Source organism: Plecotus auritus, assembly GCF_963455305.1.
Source record: "Plecotus auritus genome assembly, chromosome: 3".
Classification (NCBI taxonomy): Eukaryota; Metazoa; Chordata; class Mammalia; order Chiroptera; family Vespertilionidae; genus Plecotus; species Plecotus auritus.
This window is the reverse complement of record NC_137772.1, coordinates 87,355,656-87,375,291: the sequence shown is the minus strand read 5'-3', so window position 1 is coordinate 87,375,291 and position 19,636 is coordinate 87,355,656. Positions and strand designations below refer to the sequence as shown.

At 40.8% G+C, this 19,636-nt stretch overlaps 1 protein-coding gene across 1 annotated transcript in view; it reads left to right on the top strand.

The window, feature by feature from the left end:
* VWA8 (von Willebrand factor A domain containing 8) overlaps nt 1-19,636 on the top strand; it is a 407,937-nt gene that overhangs the window by 140,345 nt on the left and 247,956 nt on the right. Inside the window, exons 13-14 of the mRNA XM_080659387.1 lie at nt 10,891-11,051; nt 12,998-13,111. Of these exons, the coding sequence (XP_080515513.1) occupies nt 10,891-11,051; nt 12,998-13,111 (275 nt within the window). The remainder of the gene's footprint in view (nt 1-10,890; nt 11,052-12,997; nt 13,112-19,636) is intronic.

Here is a 19,636-nt window from a genome sequence, read left to right as displayed (position 1 = left end):
CAGGTAACCAGGGCCGGCCGAGGCTTGTGCTGCCGGCAGTCGCAGCAGCAGAGGTGTGATAGGGGTGTCGCCTTCCCCTGATCACTGGATCACCTCCCGCCCCTGAGGGCTTCTGGACTGTGAGAGGGGGCATGCCGGGCTGAGGGTCCCCCCTCTCCAGTGCATGAATTTTAATGCACCGGGCCTCTAGAGTAAAATAATAATAGTACTCTATAACAATATGATCGTGTACATAAAGGGAGCATTTATTATGTGTGACAGGTTAAAAATAGTTCTTTAAAGGAAGAACCAGAGGGAGAAGCATGGAAGTGTTTATGAATAATTTTACAGTAGATGTAAAACAAGAGGCCTTTTTGTCTGAGATCAAACATAAATGACACTGAAGAATGTTGGCAGCATGCCTTGCATTCTGTTCACAAAGCATGCTTAGACTGTAAATAATGACTTTATTTCTATTATGGGACCTAAAAATTATTAACATTCCATGTTTATGCAATATTTATCCAGTATTCTGCCAATAATAGTACAGGCATAAGAAACGCCTTATTGCAAAGTTAAAGGCTTATATTTGCTAATCTTGGTGTATTCTTTTTATTCACTTAAATTCCAGATTTTTTTAATATTTATACTACTGGCAAGATATTTTTTGGTAAATTTGGAAAACCTACAAAATTCCAGCTAGTTTCTTCTGGAAAAAAATAATTAATAATACTTATTTACCCCAATCAAAAAAAAATTAATGCCTGCTGTTTTTACTTTTAATTGAGATATAAGGAAATGAAAAGCATAGCCACCTAGAGGTACAATTACTGTTAACTAAAGCATTTTTAACAGCATTTTTATTTTGCTCTTTTGGATATATACTTAAACATATTTTAACAGGAATGGAGACGAGGTACATTTGGGGGCATTTCAGGGAGTAGTCACTACTTTCCGACTATTCTCAAAGACTTCGATGGAGAAACAGCTTTCGGGAAGAGTGGCCAGAGGGGTGTGCAATTGGTATATTAGCTCTACAGTATATCCACAGGTTGATTAATCCAGACCAGCTCTTTCCCTGTGGAATTTCTTTTCTGAGATTGTTGCTATATTTGTCATAGTGATATTCTTGAGGACTGCCTGGCTCCTCTCTTATTGTTTGGATAAGCCATTTAACCTCTTTGTAACTCAGTTTTCTCATCTACAAAATGAAGGCAGTGATTGTATCTATCTCTTAGGGTTATGTAAGGATTACATGAGTTAATTTATGTAAAGTATTTGACACTTAGTAAGCTCCCCATACGTATTAGCTGCTTATAATTATTGTTATTTCTATTAACTCATTAACACTCTTTTCTTTATATGATGACCTGACCCATGTGACACATTTTTCTGAATCTCATTATCAAGAATTGTAGTGCTGCTGCTCTTTTGGTGTCAATGCTGTGGTCATTATGACTTATGTAACTTTTTTGTCACTCTTTTTGTGTGTATGTGTTCAGTATTAAAAAGATTAGATTTGCCCTAACTGGTTTGGCTCAGTGGATAGAGTGTTGGCCTGCGGACTGAAGGGTCCCAGGTTCAATTCCAGTCAAGGGCATGTACCTTGGTTTCAGGCACATCCCCAGTAGGGGGTGTGCAGGAGGCAGCTGATCGATGTTTCTCTCTCATTGAGGTTTTAACTCTCTATCCCTCTCCCTTCCTCTCTGTAAAAATCAATAAAATATATTAAAAAATAAAAAAAAATAGATTTGTGGTTCTTACAATGCATTTTGTGTATCATCTTTACCTTTCTTGGTTTTATCTTTCCCTTTTTAGTTTTCTTTATCCACTTATTTTAAATTTTATAATATATTATATTATATTATATTATATTATATTATATTATACATATTTTTGCAAGCCAACAGTACTTCTGGGTTGATATATGTGGTGAAAATGTGTATTTTTTTCTTAACTTACTTGAGACGCTACTTTGTATACACTTGGATATCCTACTTTTGCTATAATTGTTTAAATTTTCTATCAGAAAAATTATATATTCATTAGAATGTAAAATTTTACTTTATTTTTAAATATGTTTTTATTGATTTGAGAGAGAGAGAGAAAGGGAGAGGGAGAGATAGAGAGAGAAACATTGATGAGACAGAAACATGGATCAGCTTCTTCCTGCACACTGCCTATTAGGGATCAATCCCGCAACCCAGGCATGTGCCCTGACTGGGAATCGACCTGGTGACTTCTTGGTGCATGTGATGACACCCAACCAACTGAGCCACACTGGCCAGGCTTTACTTTCTTATCAATATTAATATTTACAGAGAAAGGTAGCTCAAATTTCTTTATATACAAAAATCCTAATATATAAAAAGCCAGGGGCCGTCACAACCTAAATGACCGAACAGGAGGCTGTGTGGGGAAACCAGGCCAGCAGGGGGCTAGTGAGGGATGACCAAATGACTAGCCCAGGGTGCAGCAGCAGGAGGGAGCTCTTGGCCCCAGCTGGGGCTCAGTGGAACTCTGAGTCTCCCGCAATCGGGGGCATGGCCAACCTTCAAACCCGGGGTTCAGAGCTCCCTGAACCCCGCTGTGCCCCAGCTGGGGCTCAGAGCTCCCTTCTGCCACTGGGCCCCGACTTGGGGGTGCAGTTAGGGGTTACCAGGCTGGCGGGGAGGGGGCAGTTAGGTGCGACCAGGCCAGCAAGGGGACAGTGAGGGGCGACCAGGCCGGAAGTGGGGGCAGTAAAGGGCAACCAGGCTGGCATGGGGGGCAATGAGGGGTGACCAGGCTGGCAGGGGGGCAGAGAGGGGTGATCAGGCTGGAAGCGGGGGCAGTGAGGGGCAACCAGGCCAGCAGGGGGAGCAGTGAGGGATGACCGGGCTGGTGGAGGGGCAGTTAACGGCATCCAGGCTGACAGAGGGGGGCAGTTAGGGGCGACCAGGCCTGCAGGGGGGGCAGTGAGGGGCAACCAGGCCGGCAGGGGGAGCAGTGAGGGCCGATCAGGCCGGCAGGCAGGTGAGCGGTTAGGAGCCAGTGGTCCAGGATTGTGAGAGGGATCTCAGATTGGAGAGGGTGCAGGCTGGGCTGAGGGGGACCCTCCCACACCCCGTGCACAAATTTTGTGCACTGGGCCTCTAGTTTTACTGTAATACTGTCAATTGTCTTTCTGAATATTATATCTTGGAAAACTAATTCCAATCTGATTATAGCCATTAAACACATAACTATTTTTGGCAGTTATTTGATCAGACTAATGACTTATACCCAGCTTTCTAAGAGAATCTCAGAAAAAAATTAGTGTTTACCATTCAAAGGTACTAAAATCCTTAAGATATACACTGAGTGGCCAGATTATTATGACCACCCCATCAGTACTTCATTGGGCCACCTTTTGCCCTCAGTACTGCAGCTATTCTTCTTGGCATTGACTCCACGAGATGTTGAAAGGTGATGCGAGGAATCTGACACCATGCCTGATGAATAGCACTGTCCAATTTTGTGAGATTTGATGGTTGTGGAACCAGCTGCCTGATGGCTCTTTTAACTTTGTCCCACAAATGCTCAATTGGATTGAGATCTGGTGATTGTGGGGGCCACCTAAGCAAGGTAAAGTCTCCCTCATGTTCTTGAAACCACTCCTGCACAATACGAGCACCATGGCATGGCGCACTGTCTTGTTGGAAGAAGCCATCTCCATTGTGATATGCCATCAACATGATAGGATGAACTTGATCAGCAATGATACTTAGGTATGTTGTGCTATTCAGACATTGTTCCACACAAAGTAGAGGGCCCAAATCATGCCAGGAAAACATGCCCCAAACCATAACACTGCCCCCACCAGCTTGAAGGGTTGTACTCATGCATGTGGGGTGCATGCTTTCATGCTGTCTCTGCGAAATTCTCACTCTGCCATCTGCATGATACAACTGGACCCGTGATTCATTGGACCACATGACTTTTTTACAATGCTTGACTGTCCAATCCTTGTGTTCCTGTGCGAATTGGAGACATTTTATCTTGGTAACTGCAGACAGCAAAGGTGTTTGAACAGGCCTTCGGCTTCCATATCCCATACGATGCAGTGTATGGCTAATTTGCCTACAAACGTCAGGTGGTCATAATAGTCTGGCCACTCAGTGTATAATTGTTTTAGGTTTCAAACCTATATTCTCTGATATATATCATTCAGTTATGTTTATTCTTATTTTAATGGGATATTTCTGTTTTCAGAAGGGTTTCTTTATTGCAAATAAACAAATTCAAAATGACAGAATCATAAGAGATATGATATATGGGTATTTTCCAGGGATGTAAATGAAGATGAGTTGATGAAGGATAGACAATGGTAGCTCTAAAGGAACTAGATTTCATGTCCTGTTACGTTAAATTTTTAAGGAAACACAAAAAGAGAAAATGGTTTGGGCTCTATGATATCATTAGTGCTATTTATATTCTCTTAAGTTCACAGGTTTCAGAGATAAGAAAATATATGCAAAGATGGAGACATTTATCTTAATTTTTATTGGTGTACCTTCTATATGCTCATATGGAATAAGCACACGTTCTTTTTTTAATTTTGTCTTTCCATTTGCTTTAAGGATGTATATGTAGGTGGGAAGAATAAGGAAATCATATATTTTTTAACAGTTCCATGATATAGTACATGTTAAAATAAAGATATTAAACCAGTATTATGGCAATAAAACCCAAATATTCTATAGATGTAAAAATGCTGTTACTCTATTTAAAGATTAATTTATTATTGAAATTAATTCATATCACTGACCCATTTTAGACCATGCTGAAAAAGTTAGGTTAATTAAGTTTGATTAGATTCAGTTTTCTGTGAAAGTTCACTTTTATTTTCTTTGCACTTTCACACAACTGAAAATAACTTTCACATCATTGAAAAAAATTTCTGATTATAAATAATATTATAGAACTGGGACCAATTATTTTTTTTAAGAAAAAGCTAGAATTTCATCTTCTCTCCCAGTATAGGATCTTAATTGTGAAAACCATCATTTGTCTTAAGGGAATGCTTTTTTTCTCTTTAGGAGGGTTTTTATTTTAATTAGGAGATATATTAGAAATGGAGAATAGCTTTTTTAAACATGATAATATGCAGAGAGTTTAAGTGATAAAACTGAACTGAGCTAGTCTTTTAAAAAATGCCAAGTACTTTCCATTTTCTGTATATCCCTCTGAAGATTTAAAAAAGGGAGAATATCTCAGGTCTGTAGTTGTGGTTGGTATTAACATCATTGAACTCTGTTATCTGTTACTACTAGTTGTGTAGCAACAAATTATCCCTTCATTTACTTCATTAAATATAAAGGAGTCTTCAACTGCTAAGTTGGAAAAAAGGAGCCATATTTATTGTCTTTCTCATCATTGTTATTAGTAGACTAGAGGCCCGGTGCACGAAATTCGTGCACGGGGGCGGGGTGTCCCTCAGCCCAGCCTGTACCCTCCGCAGTCTGGGACCCCTTGAGGGATGTCCGACCGCCTGTTTAGGCCCGATCCCACCGGACAACCCTCTCACAATCCAGGACTGCTGGCTCCCAACCGCTCACCTGCCTCTGCCTGATTGCCTCTAACCGCTTCTGCCTGCCAGCCTGATCACCCCTAACCACTCCCCTGACAGCCTGATTGACACCTAACTGCTCCCCAGCCGGCCTGATTGCCCCTAACTGCCCTCCCCTGCCAGTCTGGTCACCCCTAACTGCCCCCCCCTGCTGGCCTGGTCCCCCCTCCCCCACAACTGATCTCCCCTGCACGCCTGGTCCCCTCCCAACTGCCCTCCCCTGCAGACCTGGTCTCTCCCAACTGCCCTCCTCTGCCGGTTCAGTCACCCCTAACTGCCCTCCCTGCTGGCCTGATCACTCACAACTGCCCTCCACTGTAGGCCTAGTCCTCCCCAACTGCCCTCCCCTGCAGGCCTGGGTCCCCTCAACTATCCTCCCCTGCAGGCCTGACCCCCAACTGCCCTCCCCTGCAACCCTGTTCCCCCAAAACTGCTGCCCCCTGCAGGCCTGGTCCTCCCAACTGCTTTCCCCTGTAGGTCTGCCCCCCTCAACTGCCCTCCCCTGCAGTCCTGGTCCCCCCCAACTGCCCTCCCCTGCTGACCTGGTCCCCCTAACTGCCCTCCTCTGCCAGCCTGGTCATCCCCAACTGCCCTCCTCTGCAGGCCATCTTGTGGTGGCCATCTTGTGTCCACATGGGGGCAGCCATCTTGTGTCTTGGAGTGATGGTCAATTTGCATATTACTCTTTTATTAGATAGTATATTTCCTTACTTGAATGGGGCAAGTATTGTAGACATTGTGTGAATTAGCAAGATAGGCAAGTGTTTTGGAATCATAACCATGAAGTAATGTTTATTCATGTTGTTCACAGAATACTGATTCAGGATATGTTGATATGAGAGTAAGGAATTTTCTCTTTTGAATTTTTGTTTGTTTGTTTTTTTACCAATTGCTAGCCTTAGCTCCTTAGGAATCTGTCCTCTTATGCCAGAGTCACATTCCTCATTTTCATTCCTGGGCCTAGGCAAAAGACTCAACAGCTGAGTTTGGGTCAGGATCATCATCTATTTTCAGCTTGAAGCTGGGATTTTCAGAATTAACACCTATCCATTTCTTTAAAATTATGGTCAGTAAGATGCCTTCTTTTTTTAAAAAAATGTATTTTTATTGATTTCAGAGAGGAAGGGAGAGGGAGAGAGAAACATCAATGATGAGAGAGAATCATTGATTGCCTACCTCACACCTCCTGTTGGGGATTGAGCCCGCAACCTGGGCATGTGCCCTGACTGGGAATCGAAACATGACCTCCTGGTACATAAGTTGATGCTCAATCATTGAGCCACAGCAGCTGTGCAGTGGGATGCCTTCTTCATGTTACTTCCTCTCTGAATACTTAAAGGAAACAAAGCCCACTCTACTTTTTTGCCTTCAGTTTTTTCAACTTTTCATTTAAACCATTTGTGTAACCTTATGCAATTTTATAATTCCTATTAAAATGAAAGGGTATAAATACATAGGATGAGACAAAGTTGACATTAACTTAATGTCTCTTTTGTGTTTGCCACCTGTGAAGCATATCAAATATCACCTATGTAATCCCATCTAATAAAAGAGTAATATGCAAATTAACCATCACTCCGTGACAAAAATGGTGGCGCCCATAGCCATAAGATGGCAGCACCCAGTCCTCTCAGCCCCGCCGGAATCCCCCAGTCTCAGGGAGGGCTGCCGCTGAGAGCCAGCAGAGTAAGCAGCCTGGTGGAATGCTGCCCAGAGGCCCTCCTGACCCTTTATATAAAAAACAAAAACAAATTCACTCCTCATGGCACAATCCCCCTGCCAGCGGCGGCAGCCTGGGCTGGGGTCTCAGCCCAGCAGGGGCGTGCACCCCCATGGTGTGATCCCCTCCCAGCGGAGGCAGCCTGGGGTCTCAACCACTGAGTCACACCAGCCAGGCAGATATGGAGGAATCTTAAATGTTTCTTTTTAAATAAAATATATTTTATTGATTTTTTTACAGAGAGGAAGGGAAAGGGATAGAGAGCTAGAAACATCTATGACAGAGAAACATTGATCAGCTGCCTCCTTCACACTCCCCACCGGGTATGTGCCCCCAACCAAGGTACATGCCCTTGACCTGAATCGAACCTGGGACCCTTGAGTCTGCAGGCCGATGCTCCATCCACCTAGCCAAACCAGTTAGGGCTGTCCAATATGTTAAAGAAAAAACCCTATCTAATAAAGAGGAAATATGCAGGGAGGGCATTTGGGGGTGACCAGGTTGTCAGGGGAGGGCAGTTGGGGACGATCGGGCTGGCAGGGGAGCAGTTAGGCGTCAATCAGGCTGGCAGGGGAGTGGTTAGGGTATGATCAGGCTGGCAGGCAGAAGCAGTTAGAGGCAATCAGGCAGGCAGGCAAGCAGTTGGGAGCCAGCAGTCCTGGATTGTGAGAGGGATGTCTGACTGTTTGTTTAGGCCCGATCCCCCAGGGATCGGGCCTAAACAGGCAGTTGGACATCCCCTGAGGGGTCCCAGATTGGAGAAGGTGCAGGCTGGGCTGGGGGACACCCCCCCCCCCCCCCCCCAGTGCACGAATTTCTAGTGTTTAATAAAAAACATGTGGTAAACCCTACTTTGGACCTATTAAATTCAAATCTTTAGGGTAATGAGGCCTAAACTTACATATTTTTCAAAACTTCCTTCAGCTCTTTCTGACATGTATCTTTGATTTAGAACCACTGTGCTAACACATGGTTTCTGATTGTTTTATTTTTCTAGGACAGTATGTGATGAAACTCTATGGTGAATATTTTTCTGGAATAAGTATTACTAGGAGTTGTTTTTTTAATTTTTATTTTTAAATATATTTTTATTGATTTCAGAGAGGAAGGGAGAGGGAAAGAGAGCTAGAAACATCAATGATGAAAGCGAATCATTGATTAGCTGCCTCTTGCACACCCACACTAGGGATTGAGCCTGAAACTTGGGCTTGTACCCTGACTGGGAATCGAACCTGTGACCTTCTGGTTCATAGGTCGATATTCAACCACTGACCCACGCTGGCTGGGAAGGCATAATTTTTTTTTTTTTTTGGTTTGTTTGTTTCTTAATTTACCTGTTTTTATATTAACTTTAAAAAAGATTTTTTATATATGTACTTGTGTATACTTATATATATATATGTATTTTTATATGTATACTTAAATATACATACACTAGAGGCCCAGTGCATGAAATTTGTGCACGGGGGGTAGGGGTGTCTCTCAGCCCAGCCTGCACCCTCTCCAATATGGACCTCTCAAGAGATGTCGGACTGCCCGTTTAGGCCTGATCCTACTGGGATTGCACCTAAACGGGCAGTCGGACATCCCTCTCACAATCCAGGACTGCTGGCTCTCAACTGCTCACCTGCCTGCCTGCCTGATTGCCCCTAACTGCCCTCCCCTGCAGGCTTGATCGCCCCCAACTGCCCTCCCTTGCAGGCCTGGTCCCTCTCAACTGCCCCTCCCCTGCTGGCCATCTTGTGGTGGCCATCTTGTGTCCACATGGGGGAAGCCATCTTTGACCACATGGGGGCAGCCATCTTGTGTGTTGGAGTGATGGTCAATTTGCAAATTACTCTTTTATTAGATAGAATAGAGGCCTGGTGCATGGGTGGGGCCAGCTGGTTTGCCCTGAAGGGTGTCCTGGATCAGGGTGGGGTTTCTCTTGGAGTGTGGGGTGGCCTGGGCGAGGGGCCTGTGGTGGTTTGCAGGCCGGCCACATCCCTCTGGCAACCCAAGCGGAGGCCCTGGTATCTGGGATTTATTTATCTTCTATAATTGAAACTTTGTAGCCCTGAGTGGAGGCCTGGGCCTGCCAGGGTGTGTGGAAAGCTTGGCTTCCTCCATTGCCAGGGAAACCCAAGCTTCCTGCTCACTCTATGGCCACAGCCATCTTGGTTGGGTTTTAATTTGCATACTCGCTCCTGATTGGCTGGTGGGCGTGGCTTGTGGGTGTAACAGAGTGATGGTTAATTTGCATATTACTCTTTTATTAGATAGTATACTTGATTTTTATCATCATTTGATTATGAAAATGACCTACAAACATTTATTTTGATCTGCCCTATTTTTCTTGCAGAAGTATCCATTTCCTGGTGTGTAGCACAGCTATGAGTGGGAATGATCTCATTCTCACCATTAACCATCTTAGTAAACATTGATGATGGTGATAAATTTAGTCTGGGCTGTTGTAACTGTCATTGGCAGCTTAGAATGACATACTCATATAGTTTGCATAGAATTTAAATTCATAAGTGAGGAATCAAATAAATTAATGAGTTAAGCCAAATTTTGTTTGCTAAAGCCAGCCCTTTGGGGATTGGGGTCTTGCTGAATTTGAACGTTATTGTTTCTCAAGTGTCTTTATGATTTAATATAAGCCTATTCATACTTCCTAAGTCAGCACTTTTTTGATAGTGAGAACATTGGTTTTGATACAGATTTGTTGCTATTGCTAATATAAGCAAATTCATTATTTTTCTATCTGCTTAAAACTTGAAGTGTGTATCATATAATTTACAAAGACTGAATTTTGGTTAAAATTGCCTTTTGTTTGATATAAGTGGACAAAGTTTATATGAAGATGATAACAGAAAACAAACTATTGTCTTCAACATTAACACATTTAAGAACAACTATTCATATTATATGGCAGCCAAAATTTTTAATAGTAGTTAGACTTTTATATGCAACTACCATTAATAGTTTGCTTAAATCTGTTACACTATTTTCATACTAGCACATTGTGTGAGTTTAAAAATTGCTTGTAAGTGCGGTGCTATTGTTTGTCAATTCCTGTACCTCATCTGATGACTGTTCCTAGCAGTTTCCTTCATTTTCAAGCCCTTTAAATATAATGAGTCACTTTGATGATTCCTAGCATGGCTTTTCAGAACTCATCAAGAAAAGGCATGTTATTGATAAGCATCTCCACCCATTGAGCTCTCTTTGTCTTAAAAAGGAATCCATACATTTTCATCCCTACCGGAATAAAGCTGATTGAGTTAATTCCATTAAAATCAGGTGGAAACAACTGCCATCATCTGTGTAGATATTAAATGAACATTTTAAAAGGGGAGAAATGCTAAATTAAATGGAAAAAAATTCACCCTCACTCTTACTATGTTATGTAGATGAGTAATAGGGAAAAAAAACCCTCAAACGGCCAAGAAAAGCTTCTGAATCTCATTTTCTTTGATGGGTTTGGAGATGAGTTCCCAGTTGTTGCATGTAATGTTCAGAGAGAGGTAACTATAAATCTAAATAAGCTGCCAACCATGTCTTAAAAATTAATTCCGTCTTTTTTGTGTGTGTGTGTGGGTGGTGGGTTTGGTTTTAGGATATGACAGCTCGTGATCTGCTACAGCAGAGATACACTCTTCCCAATGGAGACACTGCCTGGCGGTCCTCACCCCTTGTGAATGCTGCTCTGGAGGGAAAGCTGGTCCTGTTGGATGGCATTCATCGGGTCAACGCAGGCACGCTCGCTGTGTTGCAAAGGTTTGCATGCGTCAGACACAAAACAATACTCCAAGGAAACAGTAGACATGGAACTCCCTCAATCTTCTCTTTTAAAACTGGGCTACATAGATCCTTAAAAACTTAAAATTCTATATCCAAGTAGAACAGACTTTTTTTTAAAAAGTCTGTGTTTTAAAAAACTTTAAAGTAGTGATTTGAATGACTTTTTATATATGCTTATTAATATATGCAGCAAGTCTCACTGCTCCAGTTTCTACCGTTTGTTGGAGTCACCTCTCCACTGTTTACAACTCCTTGTGAATCATAGATTTACATTACTGGTTGATCTTGTTGGAATTTCTTTTGAGAGAAAACGTAGTTCCTTCTATAAAATGTGCAATAGCTGTTTTATTATATTTTTAATCTGAAAAGCTCACTTTGTGTTTACAAACTGGAACATTTGTTTAACTATTGTTCTCTTTCTGTATTTTAGGTGAGGAAAATATCCACACATTCCTAATTAACTGCTTTTGAATTTAATGTTAAGAAAAAATTTCATGTGTGATTTTTATGGAAAATATTTCCATTCTGTGTCAGTGAAGATACTGATTTTTGTAGTTGTTCAAGCTTGATTCTATCACTTGTAGACATTTGGTTTCTAACTTTGACTTATCAGGAAAGTTCAAATTAGTGGAATGATTCCCCAGTTAACTATTCAAAGTCATTTTCCCTTGAAAATGTAGATACTGAGTATAATTAAAGATTCCAAAAACATTGTGTTAAAAATCCTGATTAGATTTGAGGGTATTTAAAAATACTTTCAGTGATTTATCATAAACAATCAATAGATTTATAATTTTTTCTTCTAAACAGACTAATGCAGACACAAACAAAATAACACTCCCACCTTTTATTAGCTATCTCTTGCCCATTAGGCCAAGTAGTCATAGTAGCAGCAGTCCATTAATTGGGTACTTATTCTGTGCTGGGCATTGTGCTAAGCCAGTGTGTCTGATGTTCTCAACTTTGGAGTCACCTTGTGGGCATGAAGCTTAAAAATGCTTGATGCTTGGGCTCTAGCCAACCTGAAATTTTGAAAGGTGCACCTAACCCTTCTCAGGAGATTCTAATGTGCAGCCAAGGTTGAGAACAACTGTATTAAGCACATGCCTTCCATCAACTGTTTATGTGGTTGGTATTATAATCCTAATTGTAGAAAAGATAAAAGTTTAAAGAGGTGGAGTACTTCCCCCCTCCCTAGTCATTCTTCTAATAATGTACAGAGGTGGTTTGAACCCAAGTCCAACTGACTCCACTGCCCATGCTTCTAACGTTTGCATTATGCAGTCTCCCTTCCCCTCAGTGCTTATAAGTGGACGTTGTATAGGCCACTGTAATGTGGGCATCAAGAGACTTGGTGGCTGGAGTAAGATCTAGAACAGCACTTTTCAACCTCTGCAACATCTGGGAGACAATGCTGCCATGCTGTGGATGGTCAGCATCATAGTTGATACATGAAATAGCACTAGTTATTATACAGATATTTGATCTTTTAAATCCTGTAATTCCAAAGATAGAAATATTTTGATTACATAAAAAGTCATATTGGACTCAAGGGAGCACATGCCAACTGCCTTATACATTAATTTGCACCTCATGGTTATCTTGAGTCACTCATTCAGCTGTTTTGTTTTTTTTATCCCCCTCATCCTCCAGCTTTCCAGCTCCTCCTCATCCTCGGCCTCCTCCTCCCTGTCCATATCTAGTATCCATGACTGCTGCCCTTTAGTACAGAAACCAATATTTTTGCCAACTATAACAGCACTAGCCAACTTGAAATTTTGAAAGATGCAACAAAAATTGTTAGATTCAATTGCCAGTAATAATGGACATTATTAAAATATTAACTGACTGATTTCTACTTCTAATAACTTCACTGTTCAAAACTGATTACTTTGTTTTCTGACTTTCCTCTGTCCCATTAGGTTGATCCATGATCGAGAGCTAAGCCTCTATGATGGCTCTAGGCTGCTGAGAGAAGACAGGTATATGCGTTTAAAAGAGGAGCTGCAAATGTCTGATGAGCAGCTACAGAAGAGGTAATTTTGTATACACCCAGGATGAATTCCATACTCTCAGCCTAATTTACCTAAGTGTTTAAACATTTTATAAGAACATTAGTTTTAAGAATGTAGTTCTTCTGTTGCCCTAGCCAATCAGTTTTTGCACCATACTTCTTTTCAACAAACAAAAAGTTTCATCAACTCAGCCCACTCCTAAGAAGTCATTGGTTCCTGGTTCAGGATTATCCTTTGTGGCTTCTTTAAGCATTTTCCAGAGATATAACCACAAAATGCTATATATGAGACTTGATGGGATCTTGGATCAGGACATAAAATGAAAACAGTTATAAAAGATACTGTGGGGACACAGAATTAACAATAATTTTCTTAAGTATCATAATAGTATTGTGGTTATGAAGGATAATATTCCTATTCTTAGGGACACAAGCTGAGATATTTAAGGGATAAAGTAGAAAGATGTTTATAACCTACTTCCAAATGTTTCAGGGGAAAAAAGACATACAGACATATACACACTACACCAGTGGTCGGCAAACTCATTAGTCAACAGAGCGGCAAACCACTGCTCGCGAGTTGCATGTGGCTCGCAAGTCGCAGTTTTCCGACCACTGCACTACACGAAGAGAGGGAGAGAGATCAAGAGAGGGAGAAAACAAATGTAAAATCTTGACAACTGGTGAAATCTTGGTGAAGGATATATGGGTGTTCATATTCTACTCTTTCAAATTTTCTGTGGGTTTGAAAAATTTCAAAATAAAAAGATTGAAGGAAAATATTTCTTTCTGCTGTGTACTATACTTTTCCTTAGAGGAGGTTTGGCAAATATAAGTTATTTTCTGTCTCATTACATTTCCATGTTATTTTGACATAATTAGAGATTGTTACTTTGGATAATTCTTAGTCACTTAGTCGGATCTTATTTAATTAAAGCTTAACTCGATCCAAAGGGTTTGCTGCTATATTTAAAACATTAAAATTCTACAAATGATAATTAAGTATTTATGTTTTAAGGAGAGTTTTGTTTAAAGATTGCCTTGGAATATTTTCATTGAGAGGAAATGTTAAATTTTTTACTATCTCTGTATAAAATATTTAAAAATGCACTTGATTGTACAACTATTTATGCTCCTGAGGTGCACATCATCACATTTCTCCACCCAGTAAGTGTTTTGATTGAGTGTTAGGGAGGCAAGGGATCAAGATCCCATTCATCTCATACCTTCAGTTTATGACATTCAGTTTTTGCATATGACTCATTTGTCAGAGAGAAGTTTTCATTTTTCAGGGAGATGAATCAAAGCAGTTGGGCAATAGCTCTCAGCAAGCCTGCCAGTAAGTTTCCCTTAGGACCTCAGGAGCATCGTGTTTGTAGCTAAACATGCAGGAAGTGATAACCCTTTTCTATGAAAAGTACCCAAGTTCTCCCTAATGGTCACAGGCAGTTTTACAAATGAAAACACTTTCAGGAAAAGAGTAGCACTGAGCATCATACTCAGGGTTTGGCTCAGTGTGGTCAGTAGTACTCCTTAAAGTGTCCCATCTTGGTCATTGTTTATTTACAGCTCTCCCTTGAGTATAAACCAGACTCAATTCCATCTCCAGAGATCTGGGTAGGTGGAGACAGGTCATAGCACTGCTTGGTTTCCTTCACTTACATTTTATTTGAATTTTTTATTACTGTTAAACATTTATGAAACTTGAGCCAGATAGTTTTTCAAGGCTTTCAATTTAAAATATCAGCCCTGTCATTTGTTCTAGGACACTCCCTTTTGCCATTCTCCAAAAGCTACCACTTTCAACTCTTAGCTGTTTCTTTTGGTATTTACCTCCATATCACTAAACAATATACTTTCAGTGATATTTCTTGATATATTTTTCAGTATTTGGCACTAATGATTTCCTACAATGGAAAATTAAGATTTAGCATTCTTTCACCATTCTTCTTCCCATTACACATACATATTTCCTATTCCCCATTCCTCTCCTACATAGTTATATAGTAACTAGGGGCCCAGCGCATGAATTCGTGCACCTTGAAAGGAACTGTGGGCCGCGAAATTGCAGTGGGCACAGGGGCGGGTCTCAGCCTCCTATCCTCCACGCCCTTGCCCAGCCCCTCCCGCCGTGGCCTACAGTCCCCTATCTGCCAGCAGCCCTGTTCCTGCCGCTCCCACACACTGACGGCACCAGTCCTGCTCGCACCCACTGACGGCATGGAGCGATTTGGGCCGGTGCCAGCAGTGGGTGCGAATGGGGCCAGCGCTGTCAGCAGGTTTGAGTGGCGGCTGCTGCCCTGATTGCCCCTCAAGAGCAAAGGGAGGTGGAGAAGCCCTCAGGGGTGATCGGGGCCAGCAGCTACTGCTCACACCCACTGATGGCGCCAAGCAATCAGGACCAGCACCGGGCGCCAGCAGCAGGTGTGAGTGGTGGCTCTGGTGCCAGCTGCAGGTGCAAGTGTGCGGGAGCAAAGAATTTTTAGTAACCATCAGAGGCTCGCCCCGATGACAGTGATCAGCGCCCCCCTTGGTCTAGTGCCCCCGCTCACCTGCTTCACCATTCTGCCGTGGCCGACGCCCACCATATTCCGCGCTCTGCCACCTGCTGCCAATGCCTGCCATGTTCCGCACATGCCCCCTGGTGGTCAGTACACGTCATAGCGACCAATTGTTCAGTTGTTCTGCCGTTCGGTCTATTTGCATATTAACCTTTATTATATAGGATTTTGTTTGGAACTTTATAGAGTGTTTGCATTATTACCACAGCATAAGAACTATACACAGCTGAGCCATTCAGTAAACCACAGTTGTTTATCCTTTCTTGCATACATTTGTTTTCCTAAAGTTAATACTTGCCTACATATGAAAAGTGTCATATATTTAAATAACTAATTACAATGCAGCTTTTAAATGTTAGACTAGAGATCTGTGTAGTAATGCTATGGGAACATAGAGGAGGAAGTGACCCTATTTTCTATGTACTTACCACTTTTTCATCCAAATACTTCCCTATTGTCTTAGTCTCCTCTCAGCACATTTACATTATCAGTGTACCTTCTGTCAATTTCATTTTCCTCCCATAGTGTATTCTGACTAGCAATAATTGGGACTCGTTCTTCATGTTTGTAGCTCATATGTCATTCTACCTCTTTCTCCACTCCCACTTCCCCTTTCCTCTGGTCTCTTTTTCTGCAACTTTCATTAGTTAAATGTTGAAACTCCTGGGCTGGACTTCTAATTTTCTTTTCTCTCTTACATTCTGACAGTTTGTCAGGACTTCATTGACTTTTCAGAGGTGGGATATCTAACAACTGATTCTCCTCTCTGTCAGAAATATATCTACCGTTTGAAAGCCTAATTCCTTTTTTTTAAAATCAAAATCTGCTTCACCTGGTGATATGGATTGTTGGTGAATTTCTTTACATTTTCTTGGTTAACCTTGATTAAATTTTGTAGCCCATTTTTGTCTTTCTGAGAATGTGTTCTCCTATAGCAGTGGTTCTCAACCTTTCTAATGCCGCGACCCTTGAATACAGTTCCTCATATTGTGGTGACCCCCAACCATAAAATTATTTTCGTTGCTACTTCATAACTGTAATTTTGCTACTGTTATGAATCGTAATGTAAATATCTGTGTTTGAATAGATATGAATGGATATGTCGGGACCCACAGGTTGAGAACCACTAGCAGGGTTGCCTAAGACCATTGGAAAACACAGATATTTACATTACGATTCATAACAGTAGCAAAATTACAGTTATGAAGTAGCAACGAAAATAATTTTATGGTTGGGGGTCACCACAACATGAGGAACTGTATTCAAGGGTCGCGGCATTAGAGAGGTTGAGAGCCACTGTCCTATATGATTATATTAGGTTAGATTTTTTTCCTTTAAGCCAATTGACAGTATTTCTTTCAAGGCTGTGTTTATTGGATAGAGAACTGACACCTTAACTAAAAGGACATAGCACAGCCTAAAAAGCAGGAAATTTGTACACAGTGAGGAAATTAATTTATTTCATGTATTGTTCTTGTAAGTAATATGACCCATTATCTAGCTTGGGTTGATCTTATATGCTATCTATATCTAATACATTACTCTTGGCATTAGCATTAGACCTGTAGATTAGAAACTCATAGCCTAAGTCATCTGTTCTTTTCATTTCTGTACCTAATAGCGAACTGAAGTTCAAAAAAATGATCCTGTATAATAAAAGGTCAATATGCAAATCAACCAAACGGAATGACCGGTCACTATGATGTACACTGACCACCAGGGGGCAGACGCTCAATGCAGGAGCTGCCCCCTGGTGGTCAGTGCACTCACACAGGGGGAGCTCCGCTCAGCCAGAAGTGGGGAGTGGGCCTAAGCTGGCAGACAGACACCCCCAAGGGCTCCCGGACTGAGAGAGGGCACAGGCCGGGCTGAGGGGACCCCCCCACCAAATGCATGAATTTCGGGCACCGGGCCTCTAGTTATTTATGATAGTCTTTAAACAAACTCACCTATCAATATTTGGGGATTTTGAAATAGAAAAAAGGTCAAAGTAATAATGAAGGGAAGGCAAATTTAAGAGCTTTGCCTCTAGACTCAAATTGGTAAATTTAGAAGCCTTTTGGGCTTTCAGATAGGAATAATTTTTATATTTGTGTTTGGCAGGACTCCTTTAGTTACAAGTAATAAAAAAAAAACTTTGTCTTAAAAAGGAGCTTAATGGCATCTCACATTTTCAAAGGAAGGGCAAGAATGCAGTCGAGCCTCAGGAAATAACTGGAACCTAGGACTTTAATCTTGTCAGGACTCTCTGTCTTGCTCTATACTTTATCTTTTTCTAATGTCACAACACCTGGCACATAGTAAATCACTTAACAAGTGTTTTTGAATGAGTAACTAAATTTTAACCTAGAATAAATTCTAGGAAAGTCAAGGTAAATCTGATTCTATTAATCTAGTTTTAGATGACTTTCTAAGCTGGCAATGTTTCTTTTTATGAATCTTTTAATTAGGAACACTTTGCCTTTTAATGACAAGTCTGATGCCATAGAGTCTCATAATTAGCAACTAACTACCAAGCCTTTCAACTTCATAGTGTGAAACCTTAAATTTGACTCCTTTGCTGGACTTCATTGTATATCATGTGAGTGATATTGTTTGTTTTAATCAATTCTATTCAAAACCCTAGTGGCAATATTACCTTTAGAGGGTAATATCATCCCATGCTAAGAGAAAGGAGAGATGAAACTCACACACTTGCCAATATATTCAGAAGAAAACAAAATGCAGGTACATAACTAGCATTTCTCCAGAAATGGACTGTTAGTTGCCATTAACTATTATAATGGAGCCCAATAGTTAAGTGATTAGGCTGCTAACATATCAGAAAGTAGGATATGTGTGGAGAAAAATCAGATAAGTACTTTAATGATTTCGGATAAGGAAAAGTCCTCCCGAAACAACAGGTAGGTCCAAGCCCCTGACCACATAATCTGTAATTGAGAGGCCACACCATAATTTGTAAGCCAAGTAAAAACAGTTTTTCGAAATGCTCATGTGAAATGTCTGGATGAATTCATGAAAACTATCAGACATGATTTCTTTTCTCTAGGTAGGGAAAAAAGACTTATCTACAGATATTCAAGCAGGGCATAGGATAATTTGTCCAAAGGAGTTGTTCTGGGAAAAGAGGGAATGATTACAACATAGATAGTACGTGAATTTCTTGAGGATAAAGTGATCACTCAGAATTTCTCTTAATTAATTAGGTAGTCACGTAACAGAATCTGGACACAGAAAATTCTGTGATTTGAAAGCTAAAAGGGAAAGTTATCCATTTTTCACTTCTGTTAAGTGGTTTGTTATAATCTAGAGATCTCTGCTTCGTGGCCCAGCAACAGATGTTGGATTCATCCTTAATCCTCTTCTCTCCTAGTTAGAAGAGCAATTAACATGAAAGCAAGCTAGGTGGTTAGAATTTAAATAACATGATGGTCATTGCTCTGGACTAATATATACTAGTGTATATTGCCTGTGGCTTGCTTTTTTGATGCTGACTCTAGCAGGGTACCTGCCCCAATTTAAAGAAGGCAGTTTCTGAGATAGAAGGTATGTTAGGCAAAGAAGTGTATGCTGACTACAGAAATGTTATCAAGCTATTGAATAACAGGATGAGAAGGACTTTTTTGTTTGCTAGGTTCTCCCCAAAGGCCTCCTTATATATAAATAGGTCATATGGAAAGTCATTTCCTGATGATATTAGGTTCTCCAAGTCTGAAAGCTAGAGAAGAGAGTACTTCTGAGGATCTGCCAACTAATTTCAAGTGGTTTGACATACTGGTGGGTAATACAAAGGCTGAAGTGGTGCATAATTGGGAATTAAGACACAGCACTATTAAAATTTAAACTCAAGGGTAACTTTAATTTTACCAGAATTTAACAACAAATAACAAATGAAACTAAAGACATGGCTCAACTTTAGATAAATAGATATTATTCCCTAAATATTAAAATTTTTTAAAGCAAATAATCTTACAAAAAGGTTTTTA